General features: G+C 39.3%; 2 protein-coding genes across 5 annotated transcripts in view; one reads left to right on the top strand and one right to left on the bottom strand.

Moving 5' to 3' along the window:
• Positions 1-1,882: 1,882 nt before the first annotated feature.
• On the top strand, positions 1,883-13,952 carry hic2 (hypermethylated in cancer 2). Of its 2 annotated transcripts, none has more exons than XM_027139676.2 (2): positions 1,883-2,242; positions 7,137-13,952. In XM_027139676.2, exons 1-2 carry the CDS (start codon positions 2,195-2,197, stop codon positions 8,856-8,858), a joined length of 1,770 nt encoding a protein of 589 aa, XP_026995477.1. In that variant the 5' UTR covers positions 1,883-2,194; the 3' UTR covers positions 8,859-13,952. The 2 variants fall into 2 exon arrangements, with proteins under 2 accessions (XP_026995477.1, XP_026995478.1); XM_027139677.2 differs by lacking the exon at positions 1,883-2,242 and adding an exon at positions 2,427-2,583.
• Positions 13,953-18,816: 4,864 nt separating this feature from the next.
• Positions 18,817-19,985, bottom strand: part of pi4kaa (phosphatidylinositol 4-kinase, catalytic, alpha a) — a 38,676-nt gene continuing 37,507 nt past the window's right edge. For all 3 annotated transcript variants that reach the window (XM_047804688.1, XM_027139606.2, XM_047804689.1), the window contains exon 55: positions 18,817-19,961. In XM_047804688.1, the coding sequence (XP_047660644.1) occupies positions 19,910-19,961 (52 nt within the window). In that variant the 3' untranslated portion in view covers positions 18,817-19,909. The remainder of the gene's footprint in view (positions 19,962-19,985) is intronic.

Here is a 19,985-nt window from a genome sequence, read left to right as displayed (position 1 = left end):
AGGGCCGCATCCCACCGGGCTTACTTTGTTTCAGGGAACTCAAAACATCAGCTTTGGGTTTTGTATCTTTTGTGTATTTTTGACATTTTAGTGTGTCAAAAGTTCAGGCTTTATTATAAACACAACAAAGTTGAAATGTCTGCAGATCATCTGAATTTAAGTACAGTCATGACCCTTGTTTTTATACAGTTCTAAAGGACAACCCGTTTTTCTCTTCTTCACACCACGACTACTTGAAATAATTAATTTGTCATTCTTTTATCTGCTCATAATTGTGGTGAGAGCTCAATCAGCTTGTTTTTTATTTTTAAATGTAAATCATACTTTATTACATGTTAAAATACTGATTTGTCACCCATAATACTTTATATTGCAGGAATAGACAACAATGTGAGCATCAACAGCTTCTTTGTGTGTTAAGTGCGTGAAAGGTGCATGCAAGAGACATATAAAGACGCTCTTCCTTCAGTCCTTCAGAGCTATAGCACCTTTATGGTTGTTTATAAACCTTACTAATACAGACACCTGTATGATCTTTTATAGGATTGTTTCTAGACCTTAGTGGTCCAGATACCTGCACAGTCATTTTTACGAGAGTTGTTTTTAACACTTGCTGATCAAAACCACTGTATTGTAGCCATTATTCAGAAAGGATCTGGCTTTAAACCTGCGGCATATTAAATGTAACGTGTATCTTATGGTCTGCTGTGGCAACCTGGAACAGGGAACAGCCGAAGGATAACAACAGCAACAGCAGCAGCAGCAGCAACAACAACAACAACAATCATTGAATTGTCGTTGATGTTGTCATTATCATTAATGGGATAATTAGAAGAAGAAGAAGAAGAAGAAGAAGAAGAAGAAGAAGAAGAAGAAGAAGAAGAAGAAGATGAAGAAGAAGAATAAGAATAAGACTTCTATATGCATGTGTATGTGACAAATAAAATTTGATTTGATATATTATGATATAAAATAACTAATTATAGGTGAAACCCCTCAGTATACTTTTACATAGAAAGAGAAAAGTTGTAAGGAAAGGAAACATTCATTTTTCCCAATGTCCTCTGGGTGGCACAGGAGTACACAGCATGAAGTTCTCTCTCAACATGTTAAAGTTCCAGACTGGATTGTTAAAACAAGGTGGGCGGGCGAGCACTGATATCCTTGGAAATCTTCCAGTCCTCCTGGTGAAAAGCTGTGCTGGCAAACACATGATTCTGTTTATGAAGTGTGTGTAATTACCTAACAAGTTGGATCAAGCGTTTTAAAACACAAGGAAACCCCTAAAACGTACACTGTGCACTCCAGAAAAGAGGAATGAAATTGACCTGTCATCATCCACAGAGATGTAAATAAAGAAACTCTCTTTTTCTCTCTGATTCATATTTTTAATTATGTATGAGAAATACCAACATAAAGTGTTTTTTTTTTTTTAAAAGCTGGGCCACCTCAAGATGCCTGAACAACTTTTATGCGTACAAATAATATACCCACATTTTGTGTTTTGATCACGTTTCTCTTCCATAAGTGTTCTCTTGTGTTGGGTTTTTGAGGCTATGAAACCAATAGCATATGGATATAAATCATCTTCATACTCATAATTCTAAATATATAATTAAATGTTGATAAATACCAGTTTAAAACGTTCCTTAACACAGTATCTTTCATTCATTCATTTTTATAGTTGTTCAAAATAAATAAATATAATGTATTAAAAGTAATTGAAAACAGATGAAAACAAATGATATATATTGAAAAAAACACATTATAATATTCTGAACTTTATTCATTAATAATAATGGTATATATATATATATATATATATATATATATATATATATATATATATATATATATATATATATATATATATATTGCTCAGGCAGTTTAATAGGCCAGACCTTAACTACTAAAGGTTGCATTGACTATACTTAGGCCTTTTCTTAGTTTGTTATTGCTGCATTAATTGTGCTCACAGTGAAGTAGGTGGGCAGCTCTGGAGTGTGTGACTAGATCATGTAGCTGAATATAACCAAATGCCTCGAGCACTGAAGCGAATTGGTGGCTCCCTCTGTTTCACCCCCTTCTTTCGCTTTTCTCACCCCCTCTTGTCCAGGCTTTTATTCAAATTTGGGTCAGGGGTGAGGATTCTTCACGTCACAAGCTTGCAAGATGGCGCTCGCAGAGCTGTGAGATGAGAAAACAGGATGGCTGTGTGAAGAGCTTCGGTCGATTTACTGAGGTAACATTTGTTCTATCTCTTGGCGGAAAGGCAGTACGCTGCTAATGCTAACGCTAATGCGATCGGGGTCTTAAAAGAAACTCGGATTGCTGAAAACATATTTGTGTGTGTGTGTGTGTGTGTGTGTGTGTGTGTGTGTGTGTGTGTGTGTGTGTGTGTGTGTGTGTGTGTGTGAGAGAGAGAGAGAGAGAGAGAGAGAGAGAGAGAGAGTGAGTGAGTACGCGCGTTCGTGCGCACGCCCACGGGGGCTTCTCTTGTTTAGTGCTTTCCACCACAGCGCCAGTACAAGCTTGGCAAGCCAGAGGCAATGTGCTTCATTCACTGGATTTATTCGCTTTTAGGTAAAATATGCTTCTTTCATTAATATAATAATAACCATAGTAATATACCACTACTGTTGATGTTAATAATAACGTGGTAAATCGCCCTGTTTTGAAGCAGTGCTGGGAAAAAAGCTTTTATTTGACTTTTAGATTAGCTGGATGTTTCGTGTGTGTGTGTGTGTGTGTGTGTGTGTGTTGAGGCAAATTCGCGATTTGGGGTTCTGTCGGGGCAAATATCGAGAATGAGTAGGATTTGTGTGGGGTTTTTTAATAGTATAGATTTATTTGTAACCCAGTGTGTTTTTATCAGTCCGAATGCGGGTGTGTTTGAATCTTACGTTGTTTTGAGGTGTAAATGTGAAACTGCGTTTGTTTTGCGTTTTCAATAGTTTGGGCTTTAGCTTTATCCTGTCTGTGTACAGTTTTACAACAAAAAGTCCTACCAATTTTTACTATGGTGTCTTTTTAAAATCTATATTTTAAACCCGTTTTGCTTGTGTGAATCTTTTATCTCATCTATTTTAATGACTGGGGGAGGGGGTGTTTTACAGTGGTCTTTCTGCACCATCTAGTCCACGTCGTTAAGGTGGAACTAGTCCTCATGTGTGTGACAGTTTCCCTGAATGAGTGCAATCCCAAGGGCTTTTCATGCCACCCATACACTTACATTAATGTATAAGGTTTCCTGCCAAAGGATATACACACGTTGTGTCATATGTCATTGACAGGAATGGGTGAAAACATTGCACGATAAATGTTTGATTTTAAATCGAAGTCAAATGAAATGTACTCCTTATAGAAATGAAGATGCTGGAGATGTCTGGTTGTTGGTTGGTGAAGTGTTTAGAACACAATGATCTTAAGAAACAGGAACCCTGTTCAGCCCGGGTCTGAAATCTTGCCCAGCATGCTTGGCATGTTTGTGTGTTTTAACAGTTTCTTGTTGGGGGGGAAAAAAACTGCGTTCAGACATTGGGTCGTTTTAGAATTCGTTCCTTTTTTTTGCCGTATATCTTTAATTTTGAGTCATTGTTTTGTCCGCAATGGAAAGAAATTATTTCTGAAACGTTCCTTTTTTGCGACATTGTTGTGATGATAATCCCTGTCACCAGCAGCCAGCTTTCAAAGTGGAGAGAGCTTGACTCAGGCGTTTTAGGTTCCTTGTTAATCTCAGGCACACGTTTCAAAAATTGATCTCTGTATCACTCTGAGGATGAAGTAAACCCAACTTGTAATTTTCATCAGCTAGTGTTTTAATTAGCTGACTTAATTCTGTGTCCACAAACACCCAGCTGAGGCTCGATCATAGCCATCAATCAACTCAGAGCCTTGTTTGTGACAACCTGTTGACCTGACATTCTGTAAGCTCTCTTCTGCATATCTGAGTGGAATTTACTAAAAACTTTGAAACCCTTGTGATTAGAGTTAACAAAAAAAAAAAACAAGATTTGTCTCTCATAGGGAATGAAAATGGGTTTGGGCAGTGAAAGGAGGATGTCTTACATTCTTGAGATAACATGCGCTTGGTTCTAACTGGCATTTTGATTAAATTAGTGTTCTTGAAATGGGGGAAGACTGCTGTCTTTGAACTGCTTAAGAGATTAGGGAAAATGTTTTTCTCTTTACATGTTTTTCTCTTTGAAGATAGATATTTTTTTTGAAATGCACCTTTTTTATCATGATTTATTAAATTGAGCTTTAATAATTTTATCAAATCAAGTGTGTTTTTGTCATAGGAATGAAACATAATACATTTAATATTAACAAAGTCCTCTTATAGTGTAGTTATATATATATTTTTAATAACCATTTATGCAGTTATAGTAAATATGAGTTGCATTTCTAGCCGGCAAATACTTTCTTAATCATAGTGATTTTTATTGAGCACAATGAAAATATCCCACTTAAGATTTTGTCTTTTTCTAGGCTCCCCCCCTCCAGGTAGCAATCTGTCTGATTAGGCCAGTTGTTTCATCTCTGTCCTGTTGCAGGTCTGTTCATGGATAGGAATGTCTCCAGAGCAGTAAAAAGGGTCAGGAGCAGCTTATCAATCTGGGTGTGAAAAAGATAAATTCTTCCAGAATGCTTTGCAAGTTTCTCAAAGAACAGTGGTGGGTTTCAGTATCAATGTTTTGGGGAAACAAATGGTCTGATCTGACGTTATTTAAATTTTCACCCTTGGATGTTTGCTGTGCTCAGTCATATTGTGGTTAAGGTCTCTTTATTATGACTATATAAAAGGTCTTTGTTAAAGTTTGTGTTTTGATGCATTTTGTCTAGTAATACAGAGGGCAATACATTTTGTTGCGCGAGACTAAATATGTTGGAGTCATTACTAGCCATATCTCTAGTAATAAGAGTTGTCCAAATAATTTAGAACAAACACTATTAAGTTCTGAAATGTTTGTGGCATCCAGAGAAATTGTTTGTTAGAGTTTGACAGACAGTGTTATCCATGGTACAGCTAGTCTTTTTTTCTGCACTTTGGCTTTTTCTAGCAATCTTGCTGATTAGACTTGTTTCATCTCAGTGCTGGCGCAGGTCTGTTCATGGATAGGAATGTCTACAGTGCAATAAAAAGGGTCAGCAGCACCTTATCAACCCATGTATGCAATTCAGATAAATTCTTTTCTCTAATTACCTTTACTTTTGAGTTATTTTCCTGCTTTCCGGCTTTCTTTTGGAGGCTGCAAGCTTGGGGGGTGTAGACATTTGGTCAGAAAGTCATGGGTCTTTATTGTCGTCGTTTGAGAGATGGTACCACTCCGACTAGATTTATTGTTAGGGTGGGCTTTGATCTTGGTGGTAAACTAATTACAAAAACGTCTACATAATCTAGTAACAAAAGTTCTTTCTGTACAGTAATGTTACACGCATTGATGCAGACACTGGCAAAGACTATGTTCTCCCAGAAGCTTACCTGGAGCTTTTGCCTGGTGCATTATGGCATTACGGATTTTTTTTAAATATAAATACACAAAACTATTTTTAATGAGGTGAGAACCATAAAATCAGTCTATTACATGTTGGTACCGTTCCAGAGTTACTTTGGCGTCTGAGATACCGGGTGTGTCAGACTGCAATCCTGGAAGTACAAAATGTTTTATTGTATTGTATTGTGTGTGTGTGTGAAAGGATTCAACCCATAGTCCTTGTTAAGGAGCAGTTGAGATAAATCAGTTGTGTTAAATGAGGTTTCATTCTAAACCACAGTGCTGTGGCTTGCTGGGTCTAAATTCAGATATGTCTGAAGTGGAGATGCTGTTAAATGTAACACTCACATGATCCATGCGAATGAGGTCCGCTGCTTAACGATAACAAGGATGTACTTGTTAGCTTTGTAGTTGTGTTTTTGTTTTGTTTTTTTTTAAAACCCCTGCGGTACTGCTTCTGCTGATCTGTACGATAATCAAATAATATGAAAAAATATCTGGAGCCACCTGATTGAATGTATGGATGATCATTTTTAAGGACAAGCTTTCATTTGGTACTTGTCAAATAGGCCATAAATAATGAAGCTATAGAGCTTGTGCATCTTATTTACCTTTTAAATTTGAGATCAATTCCTCCCAATGTACAAGCATGTTTCTTTTGGAATTAAATTGATGTCGAAAATCTTGACGCTTGTTGAGGAAACTCAGTTTGCAAAGGTAAACAGCAAATGCTATTTTAATGGTATTTTTGCTACTGCAAAGTGCATTAATTATAATCATTCTATAATATTATTATTATTATTGCCTCTAGGATTATTCTAAAGTATGTAAAACAGTGGTCTGTGTGTAGACATGTCCACGTGTTTGGCTGGTATTTAAGTGGCTTATAAGTCATTTACACATGTAAACATACAGCATTGTATGAAGTCTTGAAGGTAGACAACCACAGTAGATATAATTGGGTCTACTAATACTGTTGTAGCAGTTTGATTAGTGGTGACAAGTGTTGTGATATTCAGTAGATTCCACAGACAATACCAGCACTCCGTGCTGAATGACTGAACCTTTATTTTGGGAATTGCAAAGATTCTGTTACAAGTCAGGGCCTGCTTCTCCAGTGGAGGGACTGCAGGCTTACCTGTTCCCACCACACCCTTGGTGTTCCCTCTGGCTCGAGTTTCATGTTGTCCTTCATGCAAGCCAGGCAGAAACATCCACTGGTCTCCTTTCCCCAACCCCCATCTTTCAACAAAGAGACTGACCCTGAAGGCTGGCATTAATGAGTGGTGGCAGTAACGTTAAGAAGCTTAAAACAAGAAAAATGTTGAATGTTAGTTTTGCTTGCACTACATTATCTACTTTGCACTGGGACTGGTGTGCTTGTAAAAAAAATTTGTATCAGGAAAAGATGGAAAGAAGAAGGGTGTTTTTTTTGTTGTTGTGATGGTTTCTGCTTGAAAGTGTATTAAGTGTGGAATTTCTGGTAATTACAGTTTTTTCTTATTTCAGCTAAAATGGTGAGCTAATTCATGTTGGTTAGATTTGTTCAAAATACAAATTCGGTGATATCTTAAAATTGAGACGTGAGTCTTCTTTCAGTTTCTTTCTTGTTCATGATCTTCCTTTGTGTCTTTACAGGTTTCTAGGTGCAGGAAAAAAAAGCTGGAAATGGAACTGCCAAATCATGCCAAACAATTGCTGCTGCAGCTGAACCAACAAAGAGCCAAAGGTTATCTGTGTGATGTGATTATAGTTGTAGAAAATGCCCTCTTCCGGGCACACAAGAACATTCTGGCAGCCAGTAGTATCTACTTTAAGTCCCTTATCCTTCATGACAACTTAATTAACCTCGACACAGATATGGTCAACCCGTCGATTTTTCGGCAGGTACTGGACTTTATTTACACTGGCAAGCTTTTGTCCTCGGATCAGGTCAGTGACCACAATTTTAATGCCCTCCTAACGGCAGCAAGCTACCTCCAACTCCATGACCTAGCTGCTCTCTGCAGAAAAAAGCTGAAACGCAATGGCAGATCCCTCCACAACAAACCCACGACTCCTACCAATGGAAGAACTACTAGGAACCAAAGGTTGTCCTCCACACCTGTTACTCCAAACCAAGTTTCAGGGTTTAAGGACAGTGAAAAAACAAAGAGACATGAGGAGCTACTCAAAGATGAGTTGTCAGAGGATGAGGTTTTTGTCAGGAATGTCCAGTGTGCAAACCCAGCCAACTCTCTTAGTCCATCTACTAGTAAGAATGGGAGCAACGGCCTCATTACCAGCAGTGGTGGCCTCTTGGAGCTTGGCCTGGATCTCTCTAAGAAAAGCCCTTCAGGAAGCACAGTCACTGAAGAAGTAAGTCCAAGCAGTATACCCCAAGAATCACCTCAGTCTGCCTCAGAATCCACAGCCAACAGTGCCTCGTTTGATGATCTCCCCACGAACCCTCCAACCACCGGAGAGCCTATGGACATAGGTGAAGCCGAGGAATGTGACGAGACCCAGCATTTTCCAGACCCTGACCAACAAAAAATCACACGCCCAATATCGCGGTCCAGGCGGCAAACCAAGGGTGAGGCTCACAAAGGTGAAGAAATGGAAAGGTCCACTTTGCCCAATGGAGTTGCCAAGAGGCTAAATGTGGCTGGAGAAAGGCTCTCGGGTGGAGGGAACTCTGATCTGTCCTACCATTGTAAGGATGAGGAAGAAGGACTGGAGAATGGCCAGGAGCAGAGCGAAGAGAGTGGCCAGAGTGAGAACGAAGGTGGACGCAACAGTGCCAACTACGTGTATAGGCAGGAAGGCTTTGAGCCTGCCCTTGGAGACAACCTTTATGTCTGTATTCCCTGCGGTAAAGGTTTCCCTAGCTCGGAGGAACTAAATGCCCATGTGGAGACCCATACGGAGGAAGAGCTTTACATCAAAGAAGAGGAGGACGATGCCTATCCAAAGGAAGACGAGGCTGAAGCCGAGGACCTGTCATCACAGACGGTCCAAGTGCGTGGCGTAGATTCACGACGCTTTTGCTGTACAGTGTGCAATAAAAGCTACAAAGATCCTGCCACTCTTCGGCAGCATGAGAAGACACACTGGCTTACGAGGCCTTTTCCCTGCAACATCTGTGGAAAGATGTTCACGCAGCGCGGCACCATGACGCGGCACATGCGCAGCCACCTTGGTCTGAAGCCCTTTGCCTGTGAGGAGTGCGGCATGCGTTTCACTCGCCAATACCGACTCACAGAGCACATGCGGGTACACTCTGGGGAAAAGCCCTATGAATGTCAGCTTTGCGGGGGTAAGTTCACCCAACAGCGTAACCTCATCAGCCACCTTCGAATGCATACCTCCCCATCATAAGCCAAAGACACTTTGAATGGAATACCTTGAGCGCAAAAAGATTTCAGTACACTGCACATCTGTATTCTGTGAAGATGACGGCTATGAGTGGGCGATCCAATGGAGGATTCACTCTCGGCTTGAGTGATATGTGTAGAAGTTAAAAATATTAAAACCCCATCAGTTAAAAGACTAACATTTTTCAAAAATTGGTATGATTCTGTGGCATTTTCTTTTCTTTCATAATGCTGCAAATGTATGCCTCGGGTACCGATGCTGTTTTCAGAATTCCTTGGGCTCTCCAGATCACTTCAGACCAGCCTATGCATTGGTTTCTTTATTTGAATCTCTAAATGTTGTCCCTAAGTATACAATTTCACTTCCTTGGGTCCTTTAAAGCAAGGGCAGGAGCTGGACCACAGAATATGTAAAACACTAATTGATTAACTACTAGTTGCGAAACTTTTTTTTCTTTTTATCCAAAAAGATAGATTGAAATATATGATTGAGAGCTTTTAGAAATGTTTATGGTGTTCCTTAAAAGCTTTGTGCATCTGACCAAACACGTTCACAAGCTTTAGTCTGTACCATATGCCCATTGCCTATTTCTATACCATAGCACATACAGTCTCCGTTTAATTCAGCTTGGATTGTAATTGCTACATGAAACAAACTGACACAATAGAGCTTCTTTTTGCTAGCCCTCTCACAGTGGCCTGTTAGTTGGTTAACTAACCATTTCAGTTGTGGCAAAAAGTGGCCAGAAAAAATAGGCAGAGTTGGATGTACCCTGTTCTCCTTCTGTGCTTTGGCATGGGCAAATGGGGGGTATAGAAAAAAGAGGTTCTGTGTTTTTTTTTTAAACTCTAATGTTTACTCATATAATATATAGGGGTTTACTCTTGATACAAAAAGCCAAAAGTAATGGTACTTGTTTTAGATAACTTATTTTCATGCTTTAGTGAATGTTTAAACTGGACGTTCTTTTGATATTTCTTTGCGGTGGATTGATTTGGGTGATGGGTAGGGTTTGTTTTTTATTGAGTTTTGAATGTTCATTCTGTCGGTACTGTTGTTCAGTTTTGATTGTTAAGGTTTTTCCTTCTCTAAAAACCTATTTTATAGTCTTGTCACATTACTACCTCTTAATTCTTAAGAACAGTACATTCATTGATGGAAAAAGGGGGTGTAGATGTAGCTTGCCCAACAAGGTTGTATAAAATTTGAGGTTTTCAGAATGGTCCTAACCTGCCCATCTCTCAACAAAGTTTTGGGGGTTTTTTTTTGTTTGTTTTGTTTTTAACATATTTAACATAGTAAAACTAGAACTTAGCTTGTTGGGTGCATGTATTTAAGTTTTATGTAAAGAAATCCAAAGAGAAAACTAGTACTGGGGAAAATGATTGCTTATGAACAAACCTTTTTCTGTAGAATATGTCACTACCAAAGTTTTTAGATTAAATACAAAAAATAACATTTCAGGAGAAATAATATTATAAAGATTTTTTTTTTTTTTTTTTACTTTTAGTTCTCAGTAATAAGAGGAATGATGTGGGAATGTTAGTTTATACTGGACATTGTACTAAAAACCAATGAACAACTTTTGTAAAACTTCTGCTGATTGGTGGGCTGGCAGTTTTTAATTTTTTTGTTTGTTTGTTTTTTATTTTCAATTTTGAAGTTTACATCAGTTTCTGGATTTGGTTTGTCGTTAATTTTGTCTTCGGACGGACTTTATTGAAGGACTGTAGAAGGACTAATTTATTTTAGTTCAGACCAAAAAAAAAAAAAGAAAGAAAGGAGTAAGACAACAGAAGTAGAATCTGGATGATGGTGTTACATGGCCACCATTTTGGAGAAGGTCATTTAATGAGGAATCAATACACTGGATTGCCTCTACAGTTAACAGAAATGCTCTTGGGCTTTTTTTGTTGTTGCTTTTTTCAGACTCAGAAACTAATGTCATTTATTCAGTTGCTAAGTATTGTAGAAATCCTTTGCATTATGAATGATGACTTAGTCCAAAACCCTAGTTGTCATCTTCGGTTACTGACTTGAGGGGGTCACTGTTACATTATCAGTTCACACAGTGGTTGGAGTATTCCTATTTTAAAATACCCTCTATTTACACATTTAGTTGATTTATAGCCAGTTCCAGTGTATCACATTCCATGTGTAACTTTTACCATTCTCAATGCATATTTTACTGGCATTCCTTTATTTATTTATTTTTTTTAATCCAAAGCCCAGTGCTCACTAATGATCATTAGGTGCAGCTATCGTCATACACTATACAGTAATGTACACTGACACCCTTTTTCCTGGAATCTGGAACCCATCTTTCCAGAGACTTAATCCAAACATATCAAAGTTCTTACACGGTAGAAACTTTCATAACTTCTTGCCCTGTCCCATTTGGTCGTACATCTCATTATGGAAGCTACACTTGGTGTAAAGTAGGAATAATTAAGAATTTATTACACAAAATTCAGTCATTGGGCAACACAAGTTTGGAAACACATTCTGGTGTTGACGTACACGTATCAGCTCAGGGAGACTTTACTGTGTCTTCCTTGTCACTCCCATATACCACAGCGGATTCCAGGAAAAAGCTGCAATTTGAGCTCTTGTGTACCTATCAGCACTTAAGCAGTACATCAGCGTCACTTAAGAGATGTGATGCGTGGCCGAAGTATTCCGAGCTGTAGTCCAAAAGAGCACGAAAAGAACGGCAAAATTTTCAAACTGTGACAATAATGTTTCTACTTCAGACTTCAGGGATAGTTCTACATATTTTGGAACTGTGGAACTTTCGAGACAACATTTGTAAGACTGTGTCAATACTATTGTCAATTTCTGTATTTTAATGATGAAAAAACACTAGTTTCCTACAAAATAGATTTTAAAGAGCGTTCCCATTTCAAACGATGCTTTCGGTAAAAAAGAAAAAGAAAAAAAATATGGAAATGAAAGAAAAAAGGCAAAAAAAAAGAAAAAGATTAAAGCCAGAGATGTACATGAAAGTTTTACTTTTAAGTTTCAGAGTGTTTTAGAACTTAAAAAAAAAATAATTATTAAGCATAAAGTGTATAAACAAATACGATAAAGCTCATACCCAAAATTTCAGACACTCTTCCTAAACCAAAGCACATACCGAATGATTGACAGCTTGTCTGATGTAATGATTCTTGTGTATATCTCGCTGTTTACATAAACACTTACAGTCTCCGACCTCAGGAGAGGAGAGGCCAGTTTGAGCATGCTTCTTTGTAGAGATGTCTTAAACTTGGGGAAAAAATGTCTACAATGTCCCAACCCTGTGTGTGTGTGTGTGTTTACTTAATGTATTATTGCAGTTATTGCATCCGGTTACTTCTGTTTTTCTGCTGCTTTCAGATGTCTACATGAGTATGACTAGAAGCTACATAACACGACTTTACCTCAGACCATTTTAGTGGGGTTGTTAGAGAGAGGAGTCTTGTTATCCATTTATTCTTTTGTTTATTCAAATTCAAATGTGTGTTTGTTGTTTTTTTTGTGTTTTTTTTTTTTAAATCTGAGCCATTTGCTGAAACCATAGAAGAAGCAGCTTCCATGCGACTGGCCTCTCCTCTGAACCACATTGGTGCAAACACTTATTGACAGTGTTCAATATATTTTTTTTTTGTTGTTGTTGCTTTTTTTTTTTAATCAAAGATCTATTGTCAAGTGATGAATGTATTTATTTTTTGATCCTGTTTTCACGTTTGTTAAAGATTTCACTTTGTGTGAGACAAGGTGTTTTCAGGGTCTTACTTTTTATTGCTTAAAATGACGACAAAACAAATCCCACAAGGCTGGAGGCGTGAGGAATGTATGTGGTCCCATGAAGTGTTCCTGTTCAAGGCTGGATTGGCTCCATCCTGATCCTTCTCTCACTCAAGGCATGCATGTGCTCTGGATCATGTGTTCTTTTTTTTTAATTCTTGTACTAAAGACTTGAAGGCTGTGTTTTTGTTTTTTAGTTTTAACATTTTCCCTGTTTGCTTCTGTCTGTTGATACACTATTGGACTTTTATTAATTGAACAAGCACTCTTGTCTTGTTTGTGTTCTTTATTGAAAGCCGTGGTGTTGTCACGCTATCATGGTTCAAGGCTCCTAGTGGATTGCGTTTCCTTTATTTCTTTAGAGGTTGTAGTGGGGGGTGGGGGGTGTCCTATTTACATATGACCAACAAAGCCAAAGCTTTTTTTTAAAAAAAACGAACTCTACTCTTTTCTGCTCACCTTCACCTCACAAAGTCTGTCAGCAAAAAAAAGCAGCAAGTGGCATGCATCGTGTTGTGTTGTGCAGTTCTAGACGGAATATATAATAAGCTTTATAAAAATGCACTTTGCGTTTTGACGGCAAGGTCCCGTGTCCCCTAAGAATCTAGAGAACTTGCTCGGTTATCTTATCGATCGTGCGATCAGCATTTGGAGACTGAAAAAGATTGATCTTTGATTTGCTGCTATGATTCGTAGCCTGTTGCAGCAGTGCTACGTATTTCCTGTGTAGTATTGTCAAGTATCACACTGCTAAATGTTACCCAACCACTCGGACCTCAGTATACCAAACCAACCCACAAGTAAACCAAAGCCAGCTTTACAAGCCTCTGTGTTTTCCATATACTTTTTTTTTTATTTGTTAAAATTTTTTTTTTCTATTTTTTTTTTTTTTTTTTTGCTCGAGGCCATATTGCACCTAATACTGTGTTCCTGCTGCCTAGTTGACCATTTAGTCCACTGTATATTAGCGAGTCTCTGCGCATTCCACTGTCTGTGTCTCTTTGATCATTATATATATGGGGGTGTGTGTGAGTGTACTTTCACACACAAGGGTTGCAACTATTTGTTCAATTACTGTCACTATTAGCGTTTTTTAGCCTTGAACATGGTTTGCGGACAACAGCACGGTTTCACGTTTCAGTTCCTCAGAGATCTTTGTATTCAGGGCCGAGCTACACGAAGCTTGAAGCTCGAATTGTGTTATGTGAACACAAAACGATGTACAGAGGTGATCTTATCTCCCGACAGTCTTAATGTACAGCTATGAGAAGTCATTTTAGAATCATTAAAATCTCGATCGAAATACTCCATACGGTGTGGCCCATTTTCTTTCATCTGACTGAAGGGGTGTGGTGGTTTGTTTTATTTATTTGTTTATTCATTTATTTTTGGGTGATGCTTCTTTCCTCTTCACGAGAGAAGTCTTGTCTCAGTGGCTCAGAGTCTTTTCTGCTGTAGCATGTGGCTCAAACTGGCAGTTTGGGGAGTCACCAGTGATTGATGACGAACGGGTGAGATTGAAGCCGCCCCAAACCAGTCATGGCACAAACCTTCGTCTGCCATCTGGGAGCCTCTCTCCAAGCTTCACCAATGAAGGGGGCCAACACTTCACTGCTCTCCATAGCTTCATTCTTAGCGTGCGCCATTTTCCTCCATCCTCTGTGGCCCATTTAGGCCAGCCCTCTCCCTTTGTCTCTCCTCTCAAGCTTGCCAGTGTGTGTCAAGAGGCCAGCGAGCACCTCCCTACCCCAGGGGAATAGAGGGTTGGCATTTTTATGGCCCTTGTGTGCCTGATTCCATGGGGCCATTTAGCTCCGCCTCGAGTGGTGTCACATGCCAAATGACCCTGAATGGGGTCAGTTTCAGGCACAATGACTAGTATGTTGATGCTGCGTCCCCCTCCTGACACTCCTCCCATCTGCTAAGTATAGATTAACTATAGTCACATCTGCGAGGGGGGCCAAATCACATGCAGATCTTGCAAGAAGCTGCTGAATGCATGAAAGGCAATTCAGTTGTCAGATGCCCTTGATGACGATGATTTTTGTGTTTCTCTCTCTCTCTCTCTCTCTCTCTCTCTCTTTATAAACATGGCATCTGCTGCCGAATGCAAATTTGCACTACGCATCTGAAAACAACCAAACCGAACCAGGTGCCATAGCTGACGAATTGACACATTCAGAAAATTTTTTTCCCTTCGCCTGATGTTGGGAGCTTTTGGCGTGCACACACAGTGGCACAATTCCTTTTCAACATTTCTAAGCTTGCATAAAAAATGTGATTTGTTTTTTCTGTTGAAAACACGCAGTGTTTCACCAGGTGTCTGCTACATCAGTACAGCAGCTGCCTCTCAAACACTGGATTAATTCAAAAAGAAAAAAAGGAGGGGTGGGGTAGGGGGTTAACATGCGAGTCTGTCCAGCAGCATTGAAGCTATTCTATTCTTTTCTTTCATCCCTTCTGCGCTGGGCTGAATGTAACGGTCCAGTCTGCCCATGCTGACTGCCACAGCCTAAAAGAAATGGCACTACAGGTGGCTGGCACAAGGAGGGTGCACATTTAGCATATTGAGCCTTTCACATGGAACAGTACAGCAGCTCGCTTATAGAGAATGTGAGCGAGAGAGAGAGAGAGAGAGGCCTGCACTCCTCCCTCCATTTGCCCTGTGCCATGGCACTATAGAAAAGCAAGCTTTGGGACTAGGCATAATAAGCTTCTTTTTTGGACCAGGCCACAAAAGACTAGGCCCCCCAAAAAAAGATTCAAAGTAAAATCTGACATCTGGTTTTTTTGTTGTTGTTTGTTTTGTTTTTTTTCCTTCACCACCATCTTTTTCAATACCAAACATTTCTACAGGTCATCACTAGACATGTTTATTGGAAGAATATGTTGCAGTGGCTGAAAGTCAAATTAATTTAGACTTTTAGATTCTCTTCACTTTGGTTAGCTAAACTAATTACCCGAAACAAACCAACGATAAGAACATTTGACGCTCTATCTCTGAGGGTGTGCCGTGTAGCGGTAATAAGCGGAACTCTCCTGGTACAATTTTTTTTCAAAGATTGTCAGCTGTATTTGATTAACCATAATGGGTTACTGAGACCAAGCTGCTGTGCGTACGCAGAATTAGAACAACAACAAAAAACGATCTCCGCACCCACATGCATAAATATACCAGTGCTGCATCCCAATTCAGTATCCCCTTTAAGCCCATTCATCACTGTCAGCTTGTATTAGCCCCAAGTGTGTGAGAGAGAAAGCAGGGGATGCTATAAAACCTGTGCCACCCCAAGCCTTTGCTTCGCCCCCACCCCACCCTGCGCCCCCCACCATGTCCTCCATAGCACCTTATTTTAAAACACTACTAACTAAAATAAACCATACCTACTGGTTCTGATCACCTTTAATATTTTAATCATAACCTCTGGAGTAAGATTAGTCCTGAGAGGATTAATAAGCATTTCAAATGCATTTCAGTTGTATTATTAGCCTTCTTTTTAATGGATGTATAACTTTTTTCTGCAAACTAGATGAATGTGTGTTTGTATGTTTGGATGGATGGATGGATGGATGGTCTATCAAGCTAATTAGACTTCTGAGGTACATTAAGGTGAATCCGTTAAGAATCCGTTAAAACCATTAAGGTATCCCAGGATGAACCCAACCTTTAAGCTCATTTAAGAAATTATTACTGAGGAGTTTTTTTAATTTGGTTCGAAATTTTACCCAGTAGGGAAGGATAGAGGGAAGGAATGGAAGTGTTGGGGAAGAACAGAGGGAATGAATGGAAAGGATAGGGAAGGATGGAGGGAAGGGAAGGGATGGAATGAAAAGGATAGGAATGGATAAGGAAGGATGGGGGAAATGAATAGAAAGGATAGGGAAGGATGGTTGGAAGGGATGGAATGAAAAGGATATTAACAGATAGGGAAGGATGGAGGGAATGAATGGAAAGAATAGGGAAAAACAGAGGGAAGGGTAGGTAGGATAGATGGATCACTGTTCTTTTCCACAGTACATATAAGACAAGGTTTTTATCAACATATTATTATATTTCTTTTTGACTGCTTATTTGACATAGGAGCTAAAAAAAACAATTAAACCTATAATAATGTCAACTTGGACCTGATGTGTTGTGTTTATTTAATGTGTTGATGTGAAAGTTCCAGAAGAAAATGCCCTATGGCTTAAATTCCCAAAATATTATTTCACACAGCTGGATTCTGTTCTTAAAATCAATCAGTGGTGAGATTCTCCATGTCTACCTCTGCTGCTGAGACACTAAGCTGCGAGAACGGCACATTGTAAATTCTTTACTATGGTTAATGTGAGGTAAAGTAATATACTAGCTAGCTCCCAGTTCATTAACATGTTTGCTAACACACATTTGGATCAATAACAATGTAACTATGGTTGTTATTTTTAGAAAGCATTTAGATCCGTTTCTGCCGCCAGCTACTCTATAGATTTTTTTTAACAACCTACAAAAAACAAGAATCTCAAACAGTGTAGCTATTAATCTGTTATAGCTATGAAATGTTTTGTCTTCAGGTGCCCTGAAGAGTAAACCTTTAGTTTTAGGGGCTTTATCTTGAATTTAGTTCAGTTTTACTTGAACAGCATCAGATATTGTCTCAAAGCAGCTTTCCATAATGCGCAAGCCTGAGACATTATGAGGAACCAAACTCAAAAGGGAACCTATCTTCATGTGGTTGACACCAGAGAGTGCGATTATAAATCATTTATTTGATCTTTGAACTGTATGCAGTCAAGCGGTGGGTCTTTAGGAGGGTCTGGCTGCAGCTTGCAAGTTAAGGCATGTCTTTGAGCCTGAGATATCTTGTCAGGTTTTATACTGTATAAGCGAAGCTAGTTAGAATTCAAAGAAAAGCGTAAAAGTGAAAACGCTAAAAGGTAATGCTGTATGATGGGGTAAAAGGGCTTGACAAAATCTGACATGACCGATAAATGGTGGAAATATTGTTGGGTATATAGCTCTGGAGGTATTCAAGTGTCACTTCAAGGCAACATGAAGTTCTTCTGATCACCTGAACCTCTTTATCTTACAACACTACAATACTTCTATGGATTTCTCATGGAAGAGCACTTTCTTCCAGTATGATGTTCTGCCATCCACATGGAATGCTTCACTGAGTATGAAAAAATGTAAATCACATGCCAGAGCCTACACAGTCACCAGATCTCAACTCAGTTGCATGCCTAAGGGAGAGTTCAGAGAGATGTGTTCTACAGCTCGCTCTGTTTGCAAAACAGCAGAACATTCGCCCAGTACAGTTCTGAAGCACTTGTCAAGATGCGCTGAAGCTGTCTGTCGGAACTTGTGGTGGCCCATCGGTTTACTCTGCAGGGCTGCATAAACATAGCAGGCGCCGTGATAAGCTGACGGTTTGGGGAGGGGATGTTTTCTGAAAATTGCTTCCCGTGAATGAATGGGCATGTTTCAGGGGGTGGGGTGGGGTGTATGTGGGGGGGGGTGTTAGGGTATGTAGTCTGTGGCAATACCAATTACTGCTGCACACACAATCTGAACACTCCCACCCCCTCTTTTGTACCAAGGGAGCCAGTTACCATGGCAATGCTGTATTTGGCCTAATGTATGGATGGACATGGAATTCCAAGAGAGAGAGAGTGGGCTTCTGAAGAACGAACCGATACACTCACACTCTGTTACCTTATTCTTACAATCTTGAGCTGGAACAACTGCTGTGTGTGTGTGTGTGTGTGTGTGTGTGTGTGTGTGTGTGTGTGTGTGTGTGTGTGTGTGTGTGTGTGTGTGTGATGGTTCAAGGACAAAGAGAAGGAGAGGGAAAGAACAGAACAGAAAAGGTGATCTTTGGAGATACTGAAGGCTGGAGGTGAATTAATGAGATCTCCTGAATTTCTGCATGGAAGCATGAAGCTCTCCATGGATCACCTCAGTGTTTCTGTTCCACTACAACTACTCAAATATTAATGAAAGCAAGACTCAGAGTGGCCAAACAGCCTTCCAGATAAGGCTTTAAATTTTTTTTTTTTTTACCATATTGCCTTCATGTCTTTTCAATTCCATTACGGTGATGCGGAAAATGGAAGAAAAATATGGTGCATCAGAAATGCATTAAAAAAAACATTTTTACAGTACCTTTAGGGAAGAAAAAACCCAACAACACACTTATTTTTAATCCGTTTATATTCTTTGACATAAGAACATATTTAAACAATTAAAACACACAACCGTTGTACATCAGGGTTGCCAAGCGCTCAGTAATCCCCATTCCACATCCATGCAGCTTGTGTAAAAGCCAACTCAGCCTATTGAGCTCACCACAAAAGAGCTTACCGTCGCATCTTCACCTTTCCAACCAAGCATTTTAACGATACTACAGTAACATGCGGGTTAATGTGCAGCTGAATAAAATGGAAAAAAATTATAAATCAACGCCAAAGGAATAAAATATCTGATAGGTACAGAGGGTGAGAATCTATTAGTGTACTAATGGGAATGTTAAGGTTTAAAAAAAAATAAAAAATAAAACTCTAGGTCATCGTTTAGCCATGGATCGTCATTTCCCCACACGTATAGTAGACTTCATAAACACACACACAAAATAAAGTTGACCTTTACATTCCATATACTACAACAGTGCTCTGGATAATGCCTATTAAAACAATCTATTAAAACAAAATCATTTAACAGATGATTTCCCACCGGACAGCGCAACGAATAAATTCTCTGAAATCGATTATAAATAAAGCGAAGCCGATTCTTTACAGATCTGAGTGCAAGGTAAAAGACTATCCCGGTCCATGCAAATGCACTCCTGTTAAGTCTTTAAAGAGAACAGTAGTGGTTTGATCTGGAGAATAATTAAACATCCAGTGCACTATTTAACTCACGAGACTTTGCAGGTAGACGTGCCGCACGGTAGCAAAACTGCAGTACGATGTGGCTCGAGGTGACAAAACTGGCTTCTGTGCTAGTAAACAAACCGAGTAGCTGGTCCTGCAGATTCAACAGTGGTATGTTAACATAAGGGTTATGACGGAAATCAAAACCGACTCATTGCACATGCAGCGTTTTGTACAGCAGATGCACTACAGAGGACACTGCAGCAGCTCCGCAGGAAACAAATGACCGTCGATTCACTATGACGACGCTAAGAATTAGGTAAAGTGCTTGTCCTTGTATACGGACGTTCATTAATCTCTGAGGAAAAGGGGACAGGTAGGAGGTGGAGAGTGAATGAAGATAAAGTTGAGCGACATCAGTACGGGATCTGGTTTTGGTAATACTGTAGCATGTCGTAGGTTTTGCTCCTAAAACAGAGAAAAGGGTTTTGT

The sequence above is a fragment of the Tachysurus fulvidraco genome, chromosome 20, assembly GCF_022655615.1.
Source record: "Tachysurus fulvidraco isolate hzauxx_2018 chromosome 20, HZAU_PFXX_2.0, whole genome shotgun sequence".
Classification (NCBI taxonomy): domain Eukaryota; kingdom Metazoa; phylum Chordata; class Actinopteri; order Siluriformes; family Bagridae; genus Tachysurus; species Tachysurus fulvidraco.
The sequence above is the reverse complement of the archived record's forward strand: the minus strand, read 5'-3'. Positions and strand labels throughout refer to the sequence as shown.

Excerpts from the sequence above, each read along its gene's own strand:
- hic2 (XM_027139676.2), top strand. The coding sequence starts at position 2,195 with ATGAGAAAACAGGATGGCTGTGTGAAGAGCTTCGGTCGATTTACTGAG. Across the intron at positions 2,243-7,136 it reads GCTTCGGTCGATTTACTGAG|GTTTCTAGGTGCAGGAAAAA; the intron begins GTAACATTTGTT and ends GTGTCTTTACAG.